The 24718-nt window shown below is 42.3% G+C and overlaps 1 protein-coding gene across 2 annotated transcripts in view; it reads right to left on the bottom strand.

Moving 5' to 3' along the window:
• Nucleotides 1-1539: 1539 nt before the first annotated feature.
• LOC146206314 (AT-rich interactive domain-containing protein 5B-like) overlaps nucleotides 1540-24718 on the bottom strand; it is a 65215-nt gene continuing 42036 nt past the window's right edge. For both annotated transcript variants that reach the window (XM_084590964.1, XM_084590965.1), the window contains exon 6: nucleotides 1540-1895. In XM_084590964.1, coding sequence (XP_084447090.1) covers nucleotides 1670-1895 — 226 coding nt within the window. In that variant the 3' untranslated portion in view covers nucleotides 1540-1669. The remainder of the gene's footprint in view (nucleotides 1896-24718) is intronic.

Raw genomic sequence — 24718 nt, 5'->3', positions numbered from 1 at the left:
CAAGAAAGGGGACATCAGAGGATTGAAAAATTAGACCAATCAACCTCATGATTGGATTGGAATCTTGGAAGAAAACTATTATCCTAATCTACAAGAAAAGGGACATCATAAGATTGAAAAATTAGACCAATCAGTCCACTATTTATTGCATAAAAAGTATTTACTAAGGTAATGGCTAATAGAATCAGAACCTTAGTCTTCAATCAACCAAAGGATCAGGCAGGCTTTCGTAAAGGTTACTCTACGGTATTGATCATATCCATACTATTAACTTGGTGAAAGCAAAATGCTCGAAATATAACCAACCCTTACACATAGCATTTATTGACTACGGGAAAGCATTTGAGTCAACCGAAACCTCGGCAGTCATTGCAAAATCGCATTGCAAATGTAGATGAGCCATATGTGAAAGTACAAGATATTTATAGTGGCTGCACAGCAACCTTAGTCCTCTATAAAATTCAAATAAAGAAGGGGTTTAGGCAAGGAGATATCCTCCAATACTATCCACAGCTTGCTGAGAAGTATCCAGACAGCTGAAGTGGGATCTGTTAGGGATAAGGGTTAATCGAGAATTCCCAGTAATCCGAGATTCACTGATGACATTACCTTGCTGAGCAGCTCAGGTGACAAACTATAAAGAATGATTATTGACATATACAGGGAAAGCATAATGGCAGCTATAAATATTATTATGCAGAAGACTTAAGTGATGTTCAGGAGCCTTGGGAAGGAACAACAGTTTGTGATATGTACTGAGGCGCTGGTAGTGGTAAGGGAATATTGTTTTGAAAACCACTATGGTGCAAAAAAGACAACACAAGAAAGAAAAGGACTTCACATACGCATGTGGTGTCCTTTTCTTTCTTGTGTTGCCGTCTTTGTGCCGTAGTGGTTTTCAAGTCATGACCCAACTCACCCCATCACTCATAAGAGAATATGTCTGCTTAAGAGAGGTGATAGCCGCAGATCCAAAACATGAAAGGAAATAATTAGAATTAGACTGGGCTGGAGTGCATTTGGTAAGTACAATCAAATCATTAATGGCAGGTTATCAATACCCCTCAAGAGGAAAGTACATAACAGCTGTATCTTACTGGTACTCACCTATGGGCAGAAACATGGAGGGAAGAAAAGAGCAAATTGAGGATTATTGAGACAGCTATAGAACTAAAAATGGTAGTAGTAACATTAAGAGACAGGAAGTGTGCCGAATGGGTAAAGGAACAAAATCAAGTTAATGACATTCTAGTAGAAATGAAGAAATGGGCATGGGCACATCATGTGATGCAAAGGACAGATAATGGATGGTCTCTAGGTGACAGACTGGATTCCAAGAAAAGGCAAGTGTAGCAGGGGTCGACAGAAAGTTATGTGGGCTGATGAGATTAGGAAGTCTGCAGGGATCAAATAGATAGAGGTGGCACAAAACAGGGCTAATTGGAGGAATTATGGGAGAGCCTTTTGCCCTCCAGTGGGCATAGCCAGGCTGGTGGTGGTGGTGATGATGATGATGAACTAAGGAGGCATTAATGTGGAGAAAAACCATTTATTAAAAGGCATGGCATATCTGTGCCCCACGAGGCTTGCCAGGATGTGCCATCGTTGCATCTGTTGTGGCGGTGGGAGAATGGGGCCGCCAGCCCCTAGCAGTCTTGCACTGGGTCAGCTACCACGCGTCTTCAAGGCGGTACACAGAGTAGAGGGGGCTGCCCTGCAGCGCATAGTTCTCGTCGCCTCTCCGGTGGACACGCAGATCGAGGCATTGTGGTGGCGCAGGTGCCTCACGCCGCATGCTCAGGTCCAGCACCTGACAGTCGGATGGCCCCTCTTCCAGCCGCCAACATGGTGGACGGTCCTCACCGCGCAGGTGCAGCTCAAATGGCAGCAGAAGCCTGCACACACACATACTACTTGTTGGAATCAAATGTCAGCAAGCTGAGCCACTTTTAAGTGCCGTAAGTAATTCTGTAAAAAATAAAGAAAAACTGACAAGACATGGAAAGCAAGCAGAAAAACAAGTGTTGCTTTGAAGCAATCTAAAGCCCATGCTGCTAACAGGTAACCTGGCACAATGCATGTTCCAGAACGAGGAAAACATCACTTGGAAGGTTAACATAACCATAGCTCATCTCTCTAGTTTTTTTGTTTTTGTTTTCTTCAGGATAACAGTCGTATTAATTAGGTTTAAATAAAAGTGTTTTATTTTGCGGTAACATGCTCGTTGTAGTATAAACAGATGATATACTCTGTACGGTATCTTTGATTGCTCACTGGATGAGATGTACCGAAAGATTATAGCTGATGAAATGAAAATTAGTTCTGGCCATGAAGGCCACAACTTTCTGCGGGGTCAAAATGCCAAAAAGTTTGTTTCTTTGTTTGCTAATATGAATTTGCAGCTCGTGAACACATCACTCATGACCTCAACGTTTCTCTTCTGCCAGATATTTTAAAAAATAGATATGTTGGTCTGCCTTTCATTTAATCACAGAAAAAACACAAAAACACAGTAGACTAACAATGGCAAACGGTTAACATAATGCTGCTTTGCAGCTATACTCTTGACACATAAAGCTGTTGCAGCAATATATCAACTATAATTACAACCACATATTAGATTATAGAATGTTTAAATGAAATGCATTGCACATTTGCACATTGCAGTTATTTGCAACTATTTCAAACTACTGTTTTATTTGCTCAGTTCATTATAATACTACAGGGTCAGCTTTCAACGATGGCACATGATGCATGGCACTACGAGTAAAGATTTATCAAATTCCTTACTACATCCTGCATGCTATCTGCATACTCAAAATGGATACTTTATAACCTTTCAAAGCATAGCAACATGTGTTGCTATGAACAATCGAGTGCTCGACCATATACTATATCAGCAGTTTCAAATTCATCTTGCCATGCTGTGCACTTGGTAAATTTTTGTGTCCCACAATGCAGTATTCAGAAATTAAAGAAGGGGGAAGAAAGAGGCAATGCATTTCTCATGCTGCCTATGACCACTCCTATTTTACCACTGCTTTTGAATGTAGCAAAAGGTAAAATGGTGACTCCAAGCTAGGGATAGTGTAGACTGCACCACCCCTGTTTACACAAAAATTACTGGCTGAATCGCAAGTTAGGCACGATTAGCAACGAGCCGGCGACAAAGTGTTAACAGTGGTGAAACAGTGCAGTACTGATAACTGAAGATGAAAAAGATACTGGTATGGCACTTCCAGAACAAAGGTGAAAAGGTTTTTAGGGCTGATGGCCTACACGAGAAGGGCTCAAGGGCCGTGTGTTAGAGAGCCCTGGTATTTATTTACGTACAGCTCTGCCATGATCACCTCAGTGTTTTATTGCATAGACAGTCACAAAAAGAACTGGCCAAGGTATATGGACATGCTGCTGAACATTGCACAAGTGCACGGCTTTGTTTTTCAAAATTATACTTCAGTGAGATCGCCAATAATTAATTTCAGTGGCATAAATTAGTGCAAGGTATCAGCGTTCCTGTTTCTAGGCCTTTTGAATACCCATTTGTAGTGAATAAAAATTAAACATGGATAATTGCTAACAAAAGATGTTAAAGCCTGGAAACACAGTCTTGTTTTATAAGCTTTTGTTGATATTCCTTTCAGGTGCTCAGTGTTACCCATGAGGGGGATATTACCAAGGGAAAGTTTCAAATTTTCAGTTTTGGTGCATAAACAAATCGCCGAGAAAGAAGCTCTCTCCATGCCTGATGATTAACTATGTATGGCATGGTACAGTATGGTATATGGGTTTTGTTGTTTTATGGCACGTAGGCAACTATGGGCCATCAAATGCCAGACACAGCATTTAATATCCGTGCTTGGTGGGAGGAAGTTTAAAGTTATTTTAAAATGCTATAGCCAGCTAGCAAGCATTGCTTGCTTTCGAAACTAACAACACTGCAAATTTACAGTGTCAGGCCCTGTTGTGTTTGATGGCACATAAGAGACTAAGATAATCATGCACCGCCAAACGTGAGGTTCAATGTGTTTACTTAGTGGGTAAGGTTTAAAATTTGAAAATATTGTAGTTTGTTTAATAGCAGTCAGTGCTTCTCTTATAAAATTAAAATCACAGAAAATTTTGACAAGTGTTTTTGCTCTTAGGAGCCGGCTGCGACAGAAAAAGATCTGCTTATTGCAAACTGTGTAATCTGTTTTTAGAGCACAGCTCTTATGCACCAGTTCAATGGTCGTGCCGTGTCGCCGTAAGTGTTGTTGCCAGTGTAACCGAGTGAAAGAAAGTCACGAGGCAAACAGAATTTCTCAGAAAAAGAGAAAGAAGAGCCATGAGCTATGAGTCACTCGCTCATTGGACACTCGAGACTGCCCACCAGGCAGAGGGTAGGCCTCACCAACGGAGGCATCAACAGACACCCTGGTCGCTCCTCTCTGGCTGCTCACCACAGCACTCTCCTCTTGCGTTCTCTTCCGCTTTATCAAAAAAAGCTAGAGCTGCGCTCAAATTTCACATTAGAGAATGTTGTAATCATACTCAGAATTTTTTTTTGTTTTAGTTTGAGTTTTGCACGTGAGAGTAAAATGTGGTTTATTATGAGCTCATCCCCATGCATAGTTTTTCGTAAGGATGAAGATGTGTGTCAGAAGTGCATGTCTAAAAGGAAGGAGACATAAAATTACTTTTATGAAGCATTCTTGATGACTGTATGATTCTCAGTTGATGACTGACTTGACAAGGTACAGTTTGTTGTTTATTTTGTTGTCTCACAAAGCCTGCCGTCTCGCTGTTTTCTTTCTACAAAGTTCATATAATCGCCATGTGGTATGTTTACTTTCTGTATTTTGAATTACGAGCTGCAGTGGAACATGCATCAGCTCTCTCGTTTCCACTAATTACAACATGGCTTGGTACCTAGCAGAACTCAATTACATAGGTTTCCATTGCAATTACATTATACGTATCTCCTATCAAAGGTTCTATACAAATTCTAGAGTGCAGTTCTTTGGTAGAGCTGAGGGAGTTGGTGTAGATGATGTAGTTTTCAGTGTTCTTTAATAGCTTTTTTAAAGCCTCGAAAATAGATCAACATTCAGCACTGAATACTGATGAGCACGGAGGCAACTTTGTTATCTCGCATTTCTCTTGTATCACAGTACTGCCAATGTAGTATGCCGTTTAAGAATGATGTGTATGAAAAGTGTGACCTCTGTATTTTTCGCTTAGTGCCAAAGAAGTCTTGTAATAAGTATTCACATGGTTTTTGTTTTTTTGTGAAAGTGCATTAGTGTGAAGCCGGATACAGCAGGAAACGTGTACCAAGGTGGCAAAAAGTTGGGTCTCAGGGCAATATCATGTAGGTTTTCTAGAATACCTAATCCTTGGCATTTACCTGTAAAGCAGAGGAGGATTGGTCCGATTGCTTACGGTTTGTTTTTGATAAGCTGTATGTATGGCTTTTTCATATGAGTGGAGTAGCATAGACGTTGCGGTATTGAATGGGTTTTGCAGATGTATGCTTACGTGAGCAATGTTGTTCTCTATGCAAGGAGTGGTGCGTTGCATTCTACATAGAGAATGTTTATGCATCATGTTCTTATGTCCCGCTAGCAAAGAGTGAAATGCATTAAATAGGACCGTCGAGCTGAACAATACACTATGCAGCTGTAGTCTAGGCGACAGCATACTGGAGTATGGCAAATGTGCAAAAAGTAGGTCTAATCGAAGCAGTTTGTTTTGTTGGGACCTGGAGCAGTTTGTTTGCCGACATACAATATTCTACTGATTCTTTGGAGAGTAAATAAAATTATATTATGGTTCATCTGTGCTGCCACTAGTCTGGATTTATTGTTTTTGGTTTTGTTTATGTATTCTAAACATGAGTGTGTGTAGTGCGAGGAAACTGCAACAAAATGTTCCTCTAATATGTCTTTCTTCTACTCTATACTTGCTTGAATACCAGGAATGGCCAAGAGAGAGATTGTGAATGGAGAGTACCTGCCGTCAAGCTTAGAAACCTGCTTGCTCTTTTTTTTTTTTATGTGACTTAGCAGTTTATGTATGACACATAATTTAAACAGGCTGTCTTTTCAGCATGACGACAGATATATGACACTTCAGCTCATGCTTTCTTAAACTGCAAGAGAGAGTTGGGATCTCCAATCTCAACACTCTCCAGGTGTTTTGCTTTTTTGTTTGCCCCTCCTCATTCTCTCACCCACTACAATTGCAGTTTTGACACACCATCCCCAAAGACTGAGGTTCAGCTGAGCACGCAGTGGCCAAGACGTTTATACTCCATCTTACAAACTGTTAAAAGCACCATGGAGGACAGAGCTCTATCTAATTTGAGCTGCAGGAACACAGATAATAGACCCCCAATTATTTCAACACTGAAGGTGTACTTTTCGAGTGAAATACAGCAACTGAAAACATAGTTTGGACAGGTACTTTTTTAAGTACAGAGAGTGTTCCAATCACCGGTGAAATCAAAAGACAAAGCCCACACAGGCAAAGCTCTGCGGATGGCTGCTAAGAGGTAGTTGATGCACTGCCATTCGTCAACATATCATCGGCTGAGTAGGTTGTGTAGCCTCTAGGATGTCCGTTGAGTGTTCACTGCTTCCCCCCAAGCAGGTGAAGCAGTTAGGTTTAAATGTTCCTGAGGCGCTTTGCCTCCAGTTTTAGGGAAGCACATGCATGAATTCTCTAAAGAGGACAGCAAAACTCTTGTACACCTTTTATGACATAGACAGAGCCATCTTTTAACTGACGGGGTGACATGCAGTGCACGCCATTCTGACTGGCCCAGGTCATCCATAGCTTCCCACAGTGCTGCAAAAAGCTTGTGAGACCCTAAGATTGTCAGAAAATATTTTACGCAAACTGAGCTGAGATCTAAACAGCAGCCGGTCATCTAGATGGAATTTACATTGCTGCTGTTTAATCGGGATGACTGACGGTGAGAACGATAGGCTTATATAATGATAGGCAGATGATCACTTTCATATTGGTCTTCTAAAACAGCCAAATTAAAATCAACAAAAATAGATAGGGAGCTAATGATATATCTAAGCAGCTTATTTTCCCCGTGGTCATGGAGCAGTAGGTATATTTGCCTGAGTTTGGTAAATATTGCTGTACAGAAAAAAATCCCCTAAAATCTGACTTCCAGTACTAGTTTTTTTACTTCTCTACAAGCCAAAATGTGCATTAATAGGCAGCTTTAGAATAAGGCCATAGTGCATAGGGAGGTGAACTTGCACCTTCTTATTCCACTATTTCCATAACTGACAGAGCCACCCTATTCTAAAGCTTGCTACTATCTCTGCCAAATACTGTTCAGGTAGGACCCTGAAATTCATGCAGGGTCACTTTCAGTTGTGGCTCAATATATGGTTACATGAACATATTTACAGGACATTTACAAGACAGCCACAACTGGCATAGCAGCGAGCAGCACCACAAAATGGTTAAACTTCGTCGTCATTTACCTATGCCCCTTTAGCGAGGCGTTCATCTTCTCTTCACACGACCTCCGGCAGTGCAAGCGCCATCTTGGCATTAAACTGGCAAAGAAGGCATGAGTTGATATGGCTTAAGGTGAGAAACATGTAAAATGTCAGTGGCGGGGCAAGAGCAGGAAGAAGGGTGAATAACCCATCGTGTTGTGCTTCAAAGAATTGTAGGCGAAGGTCACATATCATGACGTGAGGTCCCAATCCTGATGATCAGGTGAGACATACATAAATAACATGTCCAACAGTGTCCGGTTGAAGCGCTCGGTAAGCCTGCTGGTTTGGGGATGGTACTCGGTCGTGATCTTATGCTTTGTAGAACATGAACGCAGGATGTCTTCAATAACTTGGGGCAAAAAGTAGCGACTGCGATCTGTTAATAATTGGCCGGGAGCGCTGTGATGAAGAATGACGCTGTGTGAAAGAAACACAGTGACATCCGTAGCACAGCTCATGGGTAAAGCTTGTGTGATGGTGTATCGTGCCGCATAATCGGTTGCGACAGCAATCCATTTATGACTTGACCCTGATGTTGGGAACGGGCCAAGAAGGTCGAGCCCAAAACGACAAAATGGCTCCAGGGGCACGTCAGTAGGATGAAGAAGACCAGCTGGGGGTCTCGATGGTTTTTTCCTACGCTGACGCGTGTTGCAAGCTGCGATGTAGCGCCGGATGCTGCGGTATAGTCCAGGCCAAAAAAACGATGCCATGCTTGGTCGTATGTGCAAGACACACCAAGATGACCAGCTGTCGGCAGGTCATGGAGTTCTTCAATAACAGAGCAGCGGAGCTGCCTGGTAAAACAAAACGCTGGGGAGAAGAATCTGATCTTCCAGAAGTCAGGCCTTCAGTGATGGGTTTTAAAGATGGGTCATTGCACTGTTCATCGCCTATGTTGACGAGATTGGAGAGGGCGAAGATGCAGGGAATGGACTCTGTGTCACCGAGATCAGGGGGCTCGATAGGATACTGAGACAAAGTCAGCGTCTTGACGAAGGCGCCCTGACTTGTACACCACTTTGTACCAGTATTCTTGAAAGCGCAGCGCCCACTGATCTAAACGACCGGTGGGATCTCTCATAGGTGACAACCAACAAAGCGAGTGATGGTCAGTTACAACTGAGAAAGAACGGCCAAATAAGTAAGATCATAATTTAGCGATAGCTCATACAAGGGCGAGACACTCACGCTCAGTAATGGAATAATTGGGTTCCGCATTGGAGAGAAGGCGGCTATTTTCGACATGGTGGTGTTGGGCCAGCACTGCACCGATCCCATATCTGCAGGTGTCGATTCGGACTTCAGTAGAAGCTGAGGGATCGAAATGAGCCAAAATGGCGAGAGACGTCAGTGCTTACAAGTGCTAAAAACGCACCTTTCTAAGCAGGACCCCATGTGAAAGTGGTGTCGGCCTTAAGAAGGCCGGAGAGAAGACGAGCGATACGAGCAAAATCTTTGATAAAGCGGTGAAAGTATGAACAGAGGCCAACAAAGTTGTGCGCATCCTTCAAAGACTACGGAAAGTCTTTGGCGGCTTGAATTTTAGCCGGATTAGATCGTACTCCAAAGGTGTCAACCATGAGTCCAAGAATGGGTAATTGGCGACAACCACACTGGCATTTCGAATTAATTGAGCTGGAGGCCGGCTGTACGGAACACAGTGAAAATACTGGTGAGGCGCTAAAGGTGCGACGAAAAGGTCAGCGAGAAAATGATGTTGTCGAGATAGCACACACAGGTTGTCCATTTAAATCTATGAAGAAGGGAGTCCATCATTCGTTCAAAGGTCACCGGTGCATTGCAGAGCCCGAACAACATGACTTTAAACTGGTACAAACCGTCAGGTGTGACAAAGGCTGCCTTTTCACAGTCCTGGTCATTAACAGCCATCTGCCAATACCCGGATCGTAGATCGATAGAAGATAAGTACTTAGCTCCGTGGAGGCTATCTAGGACATCATCAATTCTGGGAAGAGGGTACACATCTTTTTTAGTGATGCTGTTGAGATGGTGATAATTCACGCAGAAACACCACCTGCAGTCTTTCTTTTCAACCGGGATTACTGGGGTTGCCCACAGGCTTGTCGAGGGTTCGATCATATTTTGAGTTAGCCTCTTGTCAACCTCCTTTTGGATTACCTGGCGTACGGCACTGGATACGCAATAAAGACGGTGATGGATAGTAGCAGCATCATCGGTGTGTATGCGATACTGCACAAGAGCGGTTCGAGTCAAAGGGTGCTGATTAAAATAAAAAATGTCTTTGAAAGATGTCAGAAGACGGCAAAGGGCGTTAGCTTGTGGAGCAGAAAGATCCAAAGCGATCATCTTGGTATAGTCTTGAAGACAGGAAATGTCAGAGAGCAGTCTGAAGACTATGGTAGTCAGGTGGCCACAACAGAGAGATCGCATTCATTTATAGAACACAAAGTGGCGAGCGAGATGCCTTGAGGGAGGGGCTGGACTCATGACACAAAGTTCAAAACAGAGGCATGCTTGGTGCGCGAACATAGTGACGACATATGATCAAGGGCAACACTACGTGTGAGGGGCTCATCAAGAGTTGGGGTAACAATATAGTGTCCATTCGAAACAGGGGGTACCGAGTAGAAAGAGACATAAGTTGAGGCTTCAGGTGGCAGGCAGACAAAGTTGACACTACAAAGGCAGTGCAAAATAGGAGAGGGTGGTTGAAAGGAGCGGGAAGGTCAGGTTCAACAGCACTTGTAGCACAGTCTATGCTGGCTGCATGGTCAGAAAGAAAGTCAAGCCCAAGAATGACATCGTGAGGGCAATGCTGTAGAACTGTGAACAAAACAGTGGTATCACGGCCAGATATCGTTATGCGGGCAGAGCACAAGCCAACTATCTTTGACAGTGCGGCATCTGCGACATGCACAACCTGTGTAGGGGCAGGGGTCAGTACATTTTGCAAAGCGGCAGCGGAGTTCAGGGCTCATTACGAAAACTTAAGCTCCTGTATCTATCAAGGCTTGAATGGCTACTCCATCGACGAATATGGTGACAAATTACGGCGCACACGAAGAGTTAGATGAGGATTTGTGACCGTGGTCCCTATTGCAGCATCACCTCTAGATGCTGCAACATCTAGTTTTCCGTCGGGGAGTGGCCACAAGAACTTGGAGAAGAAAAGCGACGGTGTTGGAGCGAATGGGACTGAAGGCGGTGTGGGAAGGGCGATAGGTTGATGCGGGAAGGCTCGGTACCAATGGCAGTGCTTTAACGGTCATGACGAGGCGAGAAGGTGACGGGAGCAGTCATCGTAGGGGAAAGAGGATGGAAGGTGGGACCTTTGTGGCTGAAACCATTGGTTTCAGCGATAATGGATGATACAGCCGACGCAAGAGCAAGCAAAACAAACAGGCCTGTTATCGGATGTGCGCCAGTCGTCTGGATTACGTCGACGCGGGGCAACATAAGCAGGTCAGCCAGGATAAACTGTGCAAACGTCGGCGCAGTGGGTGGGCTGATGGCAGACTCAGAGTTGAGACCCAAGTTGGTGAGCTCTTGGTGGACAACGGCCTGAATTAGGGGAACGTCCAGGTGGTAGCTGTCGGCAGAATATGACGGCAAGGTAATGGGAGAGATGGCCTCAAGTTCACGGCAGACGATATGGGTCACATTTTCTATCGATGGTGCTGGAGTGGCAAGTCTTGACATGAAAATGTTGAAGCAGTGTTAGGGAGGCGGGCGAATGATGGTGCGATGCGACAGCTTTTGGCGCCTTCAAAATGACGGCATTCTTTTATGATGGTATCAACAGTGCCGCAGTCTTTATACACAAACAAATTGAATGCATTGTCTGCGATGGCCTTCAAGATCCCAACTTGTAACTGCTCTTAGTGAGTCTCATACCAGGCTAGCGCCGTGCCCTCGAGGTAGAAAACAACATTCGCTAGCATGAGTGTGGGGTCCCACCTATTATATGTGCTGACATGTTTGTACTATTCTTCAACATCTGCAGTGTCCGTACCAGTAAAACAGCCAGGATTGCGCGGGTGAGTGAGGATGATCGATGGCAAGGCCCCTGTTGGTGCGGGGATGGTATCCTGAGGCATCGTCAAGTACGAAATTAGGCGGCCGCTGCGGAGTTCCGTCGTGTAGAGGCCGACACCAAGATCAACAGCTGCACCTTCACCAAGATGGTATGTGAAGGCTTAATGTATTTAAAGGATATTTGCAAGACAGCTGCAACTGGCATAGCAGCGAGCAGCACTGCAAAACAGTTCCACTTCATCGTCATCTACCTCTGCCCCTTCCACGAGGCCAGGGAGGGAAACACTTCGTCTTCATCTTCTCCTAACAATATAGAGCACACTGCACTTGCTTCGTAAGAAGAGTGGTTGCTACAGCTTCAAATCCTCTTTGGTTTCTGTTCACGAGCTGCAACATCACTTTCCACTGTGATGGCTGCCCCTCCCAGGAGTTCATGACGGGAGACCTCATATTTGTTAAGATGTATTCATACGGTGAAGAGCCAAAGTTTCTTTGCTGTAAGCACAAAACAGCATGGGAGAATGAAGCTGACTTCTGCATCAGTGGATGTATTAAAGATCCCTTGTAATTCCAATGTATTATTAATTCAGTCTTATGAGTGCAAAGTAGGAAGCTAGGTTGTTGCTTTGGGCCTCGTCTTTTTTTGAATCATCTAGAGAGCTCTGGCTTTCATCCGATGTTGATGGCACAGAGCAACCTTGGATCATGTCCATTGCCTCAAAAGAAGCTGGCAGAAACCTTGAAACCTGCCAACTTGGGGAAGTAGCATGAGCTACTTCAACTTTACTATCCACAGCCTCACTGTGTACGGTCTGCACATATGCTATAGGTTGGTGTGTTGCATCACCCCATCACACCACATTAAAGAAAACATGCATGTGATTTTAATACCTTTTCTGTTTTTGTTTTTTTTATTAAAATGTTTTCTCTCATTTTCAATGCAATTACTTTCTTTTTTTTGTCCTCCCAATGGGCAACAAGACCTGGAGTATGCAAAATGCTTCCCTTCCCAGTTAGCACAGCATAGCGTTACTTATAATTTTTTTATGTCCTTTGAAGAGCACCTGGCGCAGGCCTGGTGGCATGGCAAAACTTATGGCAACGCAATGTGAACGGTACAGGAATCTATGAATGCTACAGCATTTTTGTGTCGCCCGCTTCAGTTGAGTCGAGGAGTGTATAGCAGGTGGAAATCAGACAAAGTGCTTTGTTTTGTATTTGTTATCCTGATTCTTTGGACATTGGCCACATTTTGTATGGCAAGTCCATTCAATGTTTCTTCTTTAGTGAGATCCAGAAAATCAATTTTGCAGCTCACATATTGAGTTTAGTGACCTGTGGGGTGTAACGGAGATGCAGATGCCCTGAAATGACACAATATTTAAATGTTTCACTAGGCTTTTTTCAGACACTTGGCGACTATGAATAGGGATATTTGTCCTAGCTGGTTTTTATGCTTCATCACTATGTGCCAGGTGGCATCTCAGGAAGGTTTCTTGCTCTCTGGAAGAATTCAGATATCAATTTGGCCTGCCCTCATTTCCCGATGAAAACCATTTTTGGAGAAAAAGCAAGCAAAAAAAAAAAAAACTGTTATTCAGCCACAGTTGAAGCTGCCCACTACAGAGCCCAACAAGGAGAACGTCCCACCCATGCCAGTTGTACACCACAACTATAATCAAATATGGCGCAACTCAGGGTAGTTCACCGTACAAGGTTAACTCTAGCCACCAGGAAAAAAACAAAATCAAGCAGCGAGGAGGATACAGGACAGTTGTGAGAAAGAAAATATGAAAGTGAAAGGTAGGTTAACAATGTTAACTCTAGCCACCAGGAAAAAAAAAATCAAGCAGCGAGGAAGATACAGGACAGTTGTGAGAAAGAAAATATGAAAGTTAAAGATAGAGAGGACATGAAAAGACAACTGCCGATTTCCTCTGCTCAGGTCAGCCAAAAGGTGCAGTCTATGGGGAAGCGAGGCCCATAAGTGGCGTGTCGAGACTTAAAGGTCCAAACACTTGGTACCTTCTCAACCACTAAAACCCATTTTTCTTCAAACATGGTCAAGCGCTATGTATGGCTACGTGTGGCTGTGCTGAGCTCGTGGTATCGAACATCACAGTTGCTGCAGCAGGCAGTGTATATGATTTGAAGTCCCAAAGCAATGTGGACTACAAGTGTGCCATAGCAGAGGGGCTCTGAAATAATTTTGCCACATGCACTGACATGCCACAGTACACAGGTGCCTTGAGCCTCTGACTCGCCCACTCAAGCGCCCTAACCGCTGAGTCACTGTTCCTGGGCTAATTAAATATGTATAATTTAGCTTCTGCTGAGTTCTGATACGTCCAGATTGTCTTAACACTACACAAGTGTAAGATGTCGGGCTAGTTGGTACTCCATAACGAAATATAACAGCGCAAATAACGGGACGAAACACGGACACGCTAACATGGTCAGTTGTTAGTCAGCGCTCGTGCCCGTGTTTCTTCCTTCCGTGTTTCATCCCGTTCTTTGCGCTGTTATATTTTGTTGTCTTAACACAGCTTTGAAGGTCTGAATTATAGTTTTCATTCCAACTTTTCTGATTAGTGCAGTCACTATGTGCACAAATCAACACAATTTAGGCACTTTAAAATGCTCATGATTGCAATGAAAACACACTCATTGGACCCATACTAGAGCTATGAAAAATTAGGAGGAGAAGCTCTGCCTTAAGAGTACATGCGATAGAGCCTTGAACACCAGTTTTTAATTCTGTGAATTTCCGGCATTGAGAGACTGGCACATAGTGTTAAATTTAAATGTCTTCAGTTGGTATGGATTTTAAGGAAGGAAGGCGTAGTATCTGTCATACTTCTCGCTGGTCATCAACAATTACATTGAGCGACATACAACTGGAGGTACCTAGGTTGCCGGTTCGAACCCAGTGGCGTAGCCAGAGATTTGTTTCGATGAGGGCTGACGTTGCTGCTCAGCCTCCTCCTTATCGAGATACCTGTCACCAACCGGTCACCTCTCAACTGCGCCATAAATTCTACATGCCGGGATCCCAAAATTGCAAGGAAGAATAGTACCGTCCGGGGCTTTCATTCCATCAAGTATGCTGCGCATATATCGCTTCAGACGGAAATCACTCGTTTAATTTAGCAAATGCAGAACTGAAAATTCATTATAGCCAGTTTTCCAGCCATACAGTAAACATTAGTTCGAATACATAGTCTTCCTGACGGACCCGCAGATGAAATGGTTGCCTGCACTCTCTCCAGTGTGCTTATAACTGATTATAATGCAGCATCTGCACTCTAAAAAACTGGAATGTTACCAACAGACGAGGACTCTCAGGAGACCACATCGACCGACTTTCCACCGGAGCATACATAGCGGCTAAAAACATCGAGATTCAGTGCGAACAAGAGGCCCGGGAAAGAGAAGACAGAGCAGCGTCAGAAAATGGAGTTTGGTCTGCGGAGGCTGCGCATGTGGCGTCACGTTCCCTCTTAGTTTTTTTTGTTTTTTCACCACGTATTCCATTTCACCTTTCTGCATACTTTGTCAGCTTGTCTGAGAGTATGGCTTGTCTCCATTGTATGGTCCAATGAACGATTTCAGAAAACTAAATGCACTATTCGCTTTTTTTATTCCCGCCGAAATCTCTTTTTGAGCGTGACAAAGACATACGGGAGACAAAGTCCAAATTGATTTCCGGCTCTGGTGGCTGTTTTGGTCTGCGGTGCATGACAGTACGAAAAAGGTTCGTGGGGGGCTGAAGCCCCATAAGCCCTCCCCCTGGCTACGCCCCAGTTCGAACCCCATTACAAACTAGTCTTGAGCTTGACAAGCAGATGGATACTAAATAGGAAGAGAAATGCTATGAACCCACCTTGAACACTGCAGAGAATGACTGCCGTCGCAATTTTGACAGGAAATCACATGCATATTTTCTCCACTACGTTTTTCTCAATTCTGGGTTACTGTGATGGCAACACGTTTTTGACCAAGCAAGCTATATATGTTATCATGTAAGAAACGAGGTCGCCCAATTTAAATGCTTTTCTTTGTTCATTTTGCATTTTTGACGTGGTATCATCATCATCATCATCAGCCTGACTATACCCACTGCAGGGCGAGGCCTCTCCCATATTTCTCCAACTAACCCGGTTCTGTGCTAGCTGCATCCACTTGACCCCTGCGAACTTCTTAACCACATCCGCCCACCTAACTTTCTGCCGCCCCCTTCTACACTTTCCTTCCCTTGGAATCCAGTTTGTTACCCTAAGCGGCCATCGGTTATCCTCTCTTCGCACTACATGTCCTGCCTATGCCCATTTCCACTAGAATGTCGGTGACTTGAGCTATTTCTCTGACCCACTCTGCACGCTTCCTATCTCTTAATGTTACCTCTACCATTTTCGTTCTACGGCCCTCTGGGTTGTCCTCAACTTAAGTAGAACCCTCTTGGTTAGCCTCCACGTTTCAGCCCCATAGGTGAGTACAGGTAAGATGCAACTGTTGTATACTTTCCTCTTGAGCGATACCGGTAAGCTGCTAGTCATAATCTGCGAGTGTTTGCCAAGTGCACTCAATCCCAATCTTATTCTTCTTGTTATTTCCTTTTCATGGTCCAGATCTGCGGTTACTAACTGTCTTAAGTAGACATATTCGCCTACTACTTCCAGTACTTCGCTACCTAATGTAAACTGCTGTTTCTTCCCGAGGCTGTTGAATATTACTTTAGTCTTCTGCATATTGATTTTCAAGCCTACCCTTCTACTTTTCCTGTCTAGGTCATCAATCATTATTTGCAGTTCATCCCCCGAGTTGCTTGCCCCATAGGTGAGTACAGGTAAGATGCAACTGTTGTATACTTTCCTCTTGAGCGATACCGGTAAGCTGCTAGTCATAATCTGCGAGTGTTTGCCAAGTGCACTCAATCCCAATCTTATTCTTCTTGTTATTTCCTTTTCATGGTCCAGATCTGCGGTTACTAACTGTCTTAAGTAGACATATTCGCCTACTACTTCCAGTACTTCGCTACCTAATGTAAACTGCTGTTTCTTCCCGAGGCTGTTGAACATTACTTTAGTCTTCTGCATATTGATTTTCAAGCCTACCCTTCTACTTTTCCTGTCTAGGTCATCAATCATTATTTGCAGTTCATCCCCCGAGTTGCTTAGCAAGGCAATGTTATCAGCAAATCGCAGATTACTGAGGTATTCTCCATCTACCCTTATCCCTAACTGCTCCCATTCCAAGTCTCTGAATACTTCCTCTAAACAAGCTCTGAATAGTACTGGGGAGATTGTGTCTCCTTGCTTAACTCCTTTCTTCATGGGAATTTTGTTGCTTTCTTTATGCAGAACTATGGTTGCTGTGCAGCCACTATACATATATATATCTTCCAGCACTTTCACGTACGACTCGTCCACCCCCTGATTTCGCAATGCCTGCATCACCGCCGAGGTTTCAACTGAGTCAAATGCTTTTTCGTAATCAATGAATGCTATGTATAAGGGCTGGTTATATTCTGAGCATTTTTCATCACCTGGTTGATGGTATGGATATGTTGGTATGGATATGACTTGGTGTGCTTCTCTGCAAAAATTTTCACATTTCTGCACATTTTATTGCATCCACATTTATAAAGACCGTGTGTGTTAAAGTTGCATGCACAGATGTAGATGCAGGGCCTAAAAGAGGCATTTTCTCTGATGTCCCACATACAGACAAAAGGCTATAAGTAACTATCTAGCAACAAAGAAGTAAAAACACAGCTGGATTAGCCTACAAACGCAGAGATGTAGCAAGGAATCAGTCTTAAGCCGGAACCGCATGGAGCGTTTTTCTCGAGCGAAAAACGCGACGCGCGGCGAACGGCTGCGTTGCCGCCGACGCGCGAGCAGCCGCACGAGAAAAATTGAGCGGCGGTGTCGCGCCGCGTTTTCCGGGTTGCCAGACCACGTAACTCCCAACGAGATGAGCTATCTCTGTTATCGCATATATAATATGCCCTTTAAATTACAGGACGCTACAATAAAAACAATCATCATGTAATTAAACAGCGACATTTCCTCCAAAGTGTATTTATCAAACTTAATTTCGAACAGCAACATTGCGTGCGGAAGACTACGCGCGAACGAACACGATACGTGAAGCACGTGGCTCCTTGGACGCGCGCACCAGCTTTCCCGAGGAAGCAACAAAGTTCCGCCGAGATGCGCGGAGAGCAGAGCCATCTGTTGGCAAACCAAAAAACCAAAATGACACGTGACTGCACGCTGATTGGTGGATGCCGGCCGTGACGTCAGTGGACGCGTTTTTTTCTAGGAAGCGTAGAACCATGCGGCGGCGCGATTTCGTAGTGGGAACTAGTGGAAACGCGTCAGAATGACGCGCGCGACGCGCGTCCCACCATCCGCGCGGCAATCGCGCCCTAAATCACGCCATGCGGTTCCAGCTTTAGAACAGTTTTCTAAAAATTATGAAAAGATGAATGTTTGCGAGAGCTGCTCTGAGAGCCAAAATCACAGAAATATACAAACAGAGATAACAGGGTATCACATACTGATAATATGGCCTATGAAAGTTGTGAAAGTCTTCATTACCAGTGGTACTCTACTAAAGAATATGTAGTCAACTTTCCTCTCGTTAAAACTGGCAGAAGAGTGGGCTTTCATATCAGCATGTCCTTATTTGAAAGCACAATCAAGGGGTCATACTGAGTTCCTCAATCCGCAAGCATGTCGTATTCTAAATGAGCTGCTGTCACAGTGGTTGCCCCTTCCTTTCCATGAAGAAGGCAGTAATTGGAATAATACCATGTGGTTTCAAATGTTGCCCAATTACAAGTATTTTCAGCTTTAGCCTTTTTTTTTTTTCTCTCTAGAGTTGCTTTTAACCTCTGCTTATGTGTATGTCATAAGATACAGTCCACATGCGTGTATCGAACAAGGAACACCATTAGGCTCCACATGAGGCAGAAAGTTGATCACATTAAGTTGGCCACTATGCTTAATCCTGCATTAGTGATTACATTTCCCTGAGTAAATAGGCCATTTCTCTAAGAGCCCAGATAAAACAGCTATACACAGCTGAGTGAAAAAAAGAAAATTGTTCAACTGGAAGACAAAAGAACAGCAAAATGAATACAATCGGCATCTAGTACGGAAAGGCAAAATTGGCCTTTTTGTGCACCAGTTTAAAAAAAAAACTTCAAATTACATTAACATGCATGCATCTGGTCAAGTGCACTGTACAGTTCCCTATAAATTAACTTCCTTTAATGAAGAGCACAAGGCAAAGTTATAAAAATGAGGGTCATTTTTTTCTTGACCATTACAAAAATTGCAATTCTACAATCAACTGCACTGCCACCACAGGCACAAATCAACAGAAAGTAGAGCACATGAAATGAGGGAAACTGCAAGTACTAAATATTACAACTATAATAACCTACTGTAAGGGCTCCCTATTATGATGCTCATTTGATGAGTACACAGGTTAAGGCAATAATCCTGGTGGCCATGGCCACATGACAGTACATGTCAAAATGCCCCAGGAGATAAAAACTAGTCTGCAACCTTCTACTATGGCTACTCTTTCTCTCATTTCTTTCAATAATCCCTTTTCCATCCCTCCCTCCCCTCGTGATACAGTTCAGACTTATCAACCATGTGCGAGAGTGCGAGGCAGCTACTACCACTAAAGCATGAATCAAACTAACGTTTTCATCTCTGCGTGTAAGGCTTTCACACTAATAAAAAAAAAATGTCACAAGTTCGAACTTGGGCACTCGTGTTCAGCAGCCAAGTGTCTTAACCATTGAGCCACCACAGCAGATGCTTTTACTTGATATACACAGGTATAAGTAGGGTTGAACCTCTGCCCGTTTTTTTTCCTTTCCATAAGTGCATGGTCCACAATAAATAAATAAATAAATAAATAAATAATAATAATAATAAAAGGTTCTTGCATTTCTTGCCTACCAAGGTCCACAGGCAGGTTTCATTGATGGGAAATGCAAAATCATGCAAGGCCTTAATCCTTAAGCAAAAACGAATCTGAGGTCAGTAGCCTGGATGCACCTTAAGAAAGCAAGCAACGCAGTACCATATCTATATAACTATTACCATTACAGCAGTTGCAGTTACACATGCACTCACAGTGACAAAAAAAAAAAAAAAAGAAAGCAGGTAACGCACAATGTAACAGAAAGTTATACCTGCTGCAAACCTGGACGAACTGATAAGAAATGACACAAGGTAAGTAAAACCAGCAGTGCAGGGGTACCACCTCTGTCTACCGTATGTATCCAAGTTTTTGGGAAATGCGCTCTGCAATAAGTAACAATCTGGCTAGCGAAAATCCTCTTTTAAACCTCAATTTTCACATAGCACACCTCTATTTAATGGGCCTGCCCCAGCCACACTTGCTAACACCAGTTGAGTTGTTGCTGTCCTTTCTTTTCCAATATGTTCATACAAGTTCACCATAGATGTACCTTGCAGAAAACATGGAACGGGGAAAAAAACGGGGGAAAAAAAAAGAGAGTGCAAGCCCTTATGGCATACACAGTAGCTCGGCTGATGGTGACAATGTTCTAAATTCTAACAAACAGACATTAATCTACACGACAGGACAGCACAACATATACGAAAGCCCATTTGTACTTGTTACCTGGAAGAGAAAACGTCTCGGTCAAATCATCAGGAAAGTGAATAAAGCTATATTTGAAAGAAAATGATGAGTAAGTGAACAACATGGATCCTCCACAGAATATCCTTCAGCATAGAAGCTGGATCATTGCCAGTAGTCCCTCTGTCATGTTTATCAAGGTGAGAAAAAATTTCAAGCTAACAAAAAATCAATTTTACTTCTGAAAAAAAAAAAAAAAATACATTATAATTTTATATATATATATACACACACACGAGTGGTAAAATTGCAAACAGAATCCCATTCAGTTAGAAGGACCCTGAAAAGATTTTCACGCACGGTCTTTTCTAATGTAACAAAACTTTATGAGTACATGAGTCAAATTTGAAACCTTTTAATTATTTTTTTTTGCACACTGCTGTGTGCCAAGCTGAAGGCTAAGAGGAGAACCATCACTTTTGATCAGCAATATCTTTCGTGTTATGAAGCTACTATATGTTATAATATTTGTGAGGTGTGATGACAAGCTACAGAATACGAATTGTTCACATGCTTTTTCCAGCCTTCTAGCCTTAGTAAATATTTCAGGAGCAAAAAATATATTTTTTATTTGGTTATACTGGACAGTAATACACAACATGAGGAGTAAACTCATGCAGCAGCATGAGCAGAGGAGCGCACCAAGCCATTAAAAAATGATGCCAAATGCCGCGCACTCTGCAATTTAAAGATGGAGCAGCAAGAAACCGTTTACATGCTGTTTTCCTTCATTTTTTTTTCATGTATATTTTTTTAATAAGAATACCTAGGTCTGTAGAATGTGTTCAGTTTTATCTAAAGGTGGTAGTCAAAACTGCAAATTTTCTTATAAGGGGCAATTTTTTACAGCACTGAAGTTAATCTATTGTTGCTTAGTTACGCAGATAGTTTGCTGACGATTTTTAGAGCTAATGATCCATGTGGCTGTGCCTAATCTTGGCTAGAATTGCTACTAAGTGCATGTGGAAGCTTTACTTACACGAAAACATTTTGAGAAAAAAATGCACAGCTGAATGCAAACTCTCGGGCAGTGGAACATATAATCTCATCCAGACAGATAGTATGACACAATGGTAACATAGAAAAAAAGGAATCATTTGGAGTGAGTTAGTCTCAAATGTGAACAAAAATGGTGTCGAGCTTATGTCAAGATGTGCCACAAATTTGGTGCCATTCACATGATCCTGCTACTTCCACTGTAGATCTGTCTTCATGACAGTAGTAGCAGAGAGTCTGAAGAAGACTTCACAAGCTCCGACTTCAGCTTGGATGACGAATAAATGAAATATAAGCCTGAACCTTCAGCTAGTGACCCAATGAAGGGATACTTTCATTTTCAGCTCGCTCTTGAGCAGTTATATGTACTTACTCTGTGCTTCCTCTGTTTTATTTCCATTCGCTAGGCTTTCAGCAACAAGGGCATATTACATGAGTTGGCTCATCAAGAACTCCGCAAGTACAAAGCTCTTTCAACCACATCAAAGTTGGGTTTGAGCGCCTAGTTTTCAGAGAAAAGCTCCTAAAGCATATTTCCAATGTTTATGGCAAACTAGATCACACTCCACTCCAGCCATAAACCATAAAAGGCTGTGCTGTGAGAATAGGAAGACAGCTCAATTCAAACATTGTTAGCCCTTTAGCAATATTGTTATAAGAACAGCATGCCTTAACAGATTAGTTCCTTGGTAACTCGGTTTCACTGCATTCTTTTAGTGTAGTTTGGGAATAGGTATATCAGACTCACAACAACCATGCAGGAAGTGAATGGTGACTACTCAACAGCATTAAGAAATCTGCAGATGGACATACCAAGTTTCTACAGTCAATAAAAAAGGCAGTGGAAGATATTTTTTATATTCTCGTTATTTCATGCATGTTTTAGTTGTGTGCTTTTCTTTTTTTACTTCTTGATTTTTTTTTTTGGCAAGTTAACAGAGCAGGTTTCTTTTGTGTCATGCATAAAGTAAAAAAAAAATGAACTGAATGTTTTTAAAAGACAGTCTAATAGCTTTATTTTAGTATATTTAATAGCAGAATTATGCAAATATTTCATTTATTAAAAAATTTTTCCAAGAGCCTTTAGAGTCGCCTGTTTTATACCACATTTATGAAAGAGCTAACACCAAAAGGAAACTTGCACACACATGAGTCATAAAAAAAAATAATAAGAAGCATTGTAACATCTTTTGTATACTCTAAAATTATTTTTTATGTTCATGTTCATGCTTATTTAACATTTTGTAAGTTTTTCCCCCTTAATGTTTACACTGAAAGATTGTCTTCATTTTATATGCAGTGCTTAAATAAATATTTAAATATTATTAATATGTATGAAAGTGCATTTAATATCTACATTTTCATATATGTTAAACCAGAGTTGTTTAAAAAGACAGAACATTGGAATTTTTGCACCAAATTTTTTTCACCGCAATGGAGAGAGTGCTGTCTAAAGTGTTTGATTCCATATCGGTTTGGTAGAAACGCTGTATAAAAGTTTTACCGAGAATTTTTCGATCAGTGCTTGTGCCCGTCTTTATGTAGCCCTATGCTGGAAACTATGAGAAGCAACCGCGATGACGACTGGTGGTCGACAAAAAAGACGTGCCGAAAACAAATATAAATTTCACTCGCCAGACAGTAATTATAGATTTTTAGCGTAGAGTAGCATCCTTGTCATTCTCTACACTCAAGACTGTTACAGCACGCCTAGTCCACGAAAGTTTAAGTGGGCGCTATCACCGCTTCACCCACGAAATTCAACGCACTCCACAGTGCGTCTAGTGACAAAAGCTGAAAGCATGCCAATCGTGATGCGAAAAGAAGGGTGGTTTTTAATTAATGGCGCACTGTAGAGAGCTCAAAGCATAATAAATTATGACAAGCACTCCTAGAAGAAAACAGTGTGCACTTAAGAAAATCCATGATATTTTGCAGACATGTAGTCAAGTGGGGTACTAAGGGTGATTCCATGTAATATCAAATAAAGGATGGTCGGTCGATTTTTAAAATTTATTTCAAAATTTTATATATTGTTGCTTGATGACTAGAAAGAAGAGATCTGCAATTTGTTTTGCTGCCAAAGGTTTTTCCGTGGCACACGGAATTAATAATAACGAAGAGGTGGATTGCCACACATATCTTCTCTGCTGTTTTTGGCCAACATTGGTTATGAATTACACAAAATATAATGAAGTTAGGTGGCAGAAAATTGTCTGACTAAATATATACATATTATTATTTGTATTTTGCTAATTGTGGCTTTTCTGAGTAGTGTAGATGTTTTATAATATTTCTCTAAATCGGCCCAGCGAAAGAAATTTTACCTACTTTGCAGGCCTTTATCTAAAAAAAAAATTTAGTGGCAGAGCAGCAAATAATTCCACACTATGTTCTCAGCATACTTATCTATCAAAATGCTAAAGCTAATATTTATATAACATTTCAATACAGAGATATGGTAGCGCTAATTTCAAGAAAGCACCGAACAATACAAATTTCTGAAGGCAATTAAAAAGAAAACCATTTTTGATATTTCTTACACTTGTCCATCTATTCTCCTCTACTTCAGCTTTCAAAAATCATTAAAACATATTGCATAATTTTTTGCACTAACAATTACAGCTACTTCAATAAGGCCCTTGCGCAAGGCTCAGTATACCACACAGGTCTGAAGATTCTACGACCTTTTTGAATCAGGTACAATTTTTCAATTTTGGCATAACACTGTATCTAGTCATTTACGTCTTAATGTTGCAAATTAACTATTAGAGACACCGTAGTGAATGGTTCGGAATCAGTTTTGCACGCGTGGAGTTCCTGATGCGCTGTGGCATCGAGCAGCACAGAGGCGTTTTTCGCATTTCATCTTCACCAAAATGCGGATTACACAAAAAGACTATAAAGTTCACTGACCAAGCAAGGTATTCCAAATAATTTTTAGTGAAGTGGAAAAATTGTGAAGGTCATAGAAAACTGCCTCACTAAAACATAACGTTTTGGGCTGCAATCATTTATTCGAATGATTTGACAACGCAGATTGCCTTCATTCCTATAGACAGTTTCTTCCACGCAGTCCGGCTATGCGTGCCATGAAGTGTGATCCAAAGTGCCATGCCCAGCCTGCTGCAAAGGACCCAGTTCAGGATGTGTGGCTGCTGTCATCTGAGATAGGTACGCGCATCTGGTTACTGATAGCGCTTCTTTTTTTTTGTTTTTTTGTTTGATACCTCACTTTGCCACTGGAGCGCTAGCTTTGATTTCGCTTCCTGCACCGCCACCCTTACGTCTAGGCTGTGCATATCCCCATGCTCATGGTTGCTCCGATGAAAATCGTCTCAAAATTAACGTCCTCAGTTGTCAACATCTTTTCCGTACTGCTGGGCATTTTTTAAGACTCCAATCCTGCTTGCATTTTATACACTTAGCGGCCCAGAAGGCGGATCTAGAACAATTGCCAATTCTTGCGTAAGGGTCATATTGGACTGGCTGTAACT

Source organism: Amblyomma maculatum, chromosome 1, assembly GCF_055883805.1.
Source record: "Amblyomma maculatum isolate TAMU_Amacu chromosome 1, ASM5588380v1, whole genome shotgun sequence".
NCBI lineage: Eukaryota > Metazoa > Arthropoda > Arachnida > Ixodida > Ixodidae > Amblyomma > Amblyomma maculatum.
Note: the sequence above shows the minus strand (reverse complement) of the source record. Positions and strands in the feature narration are given on the sequence as shown.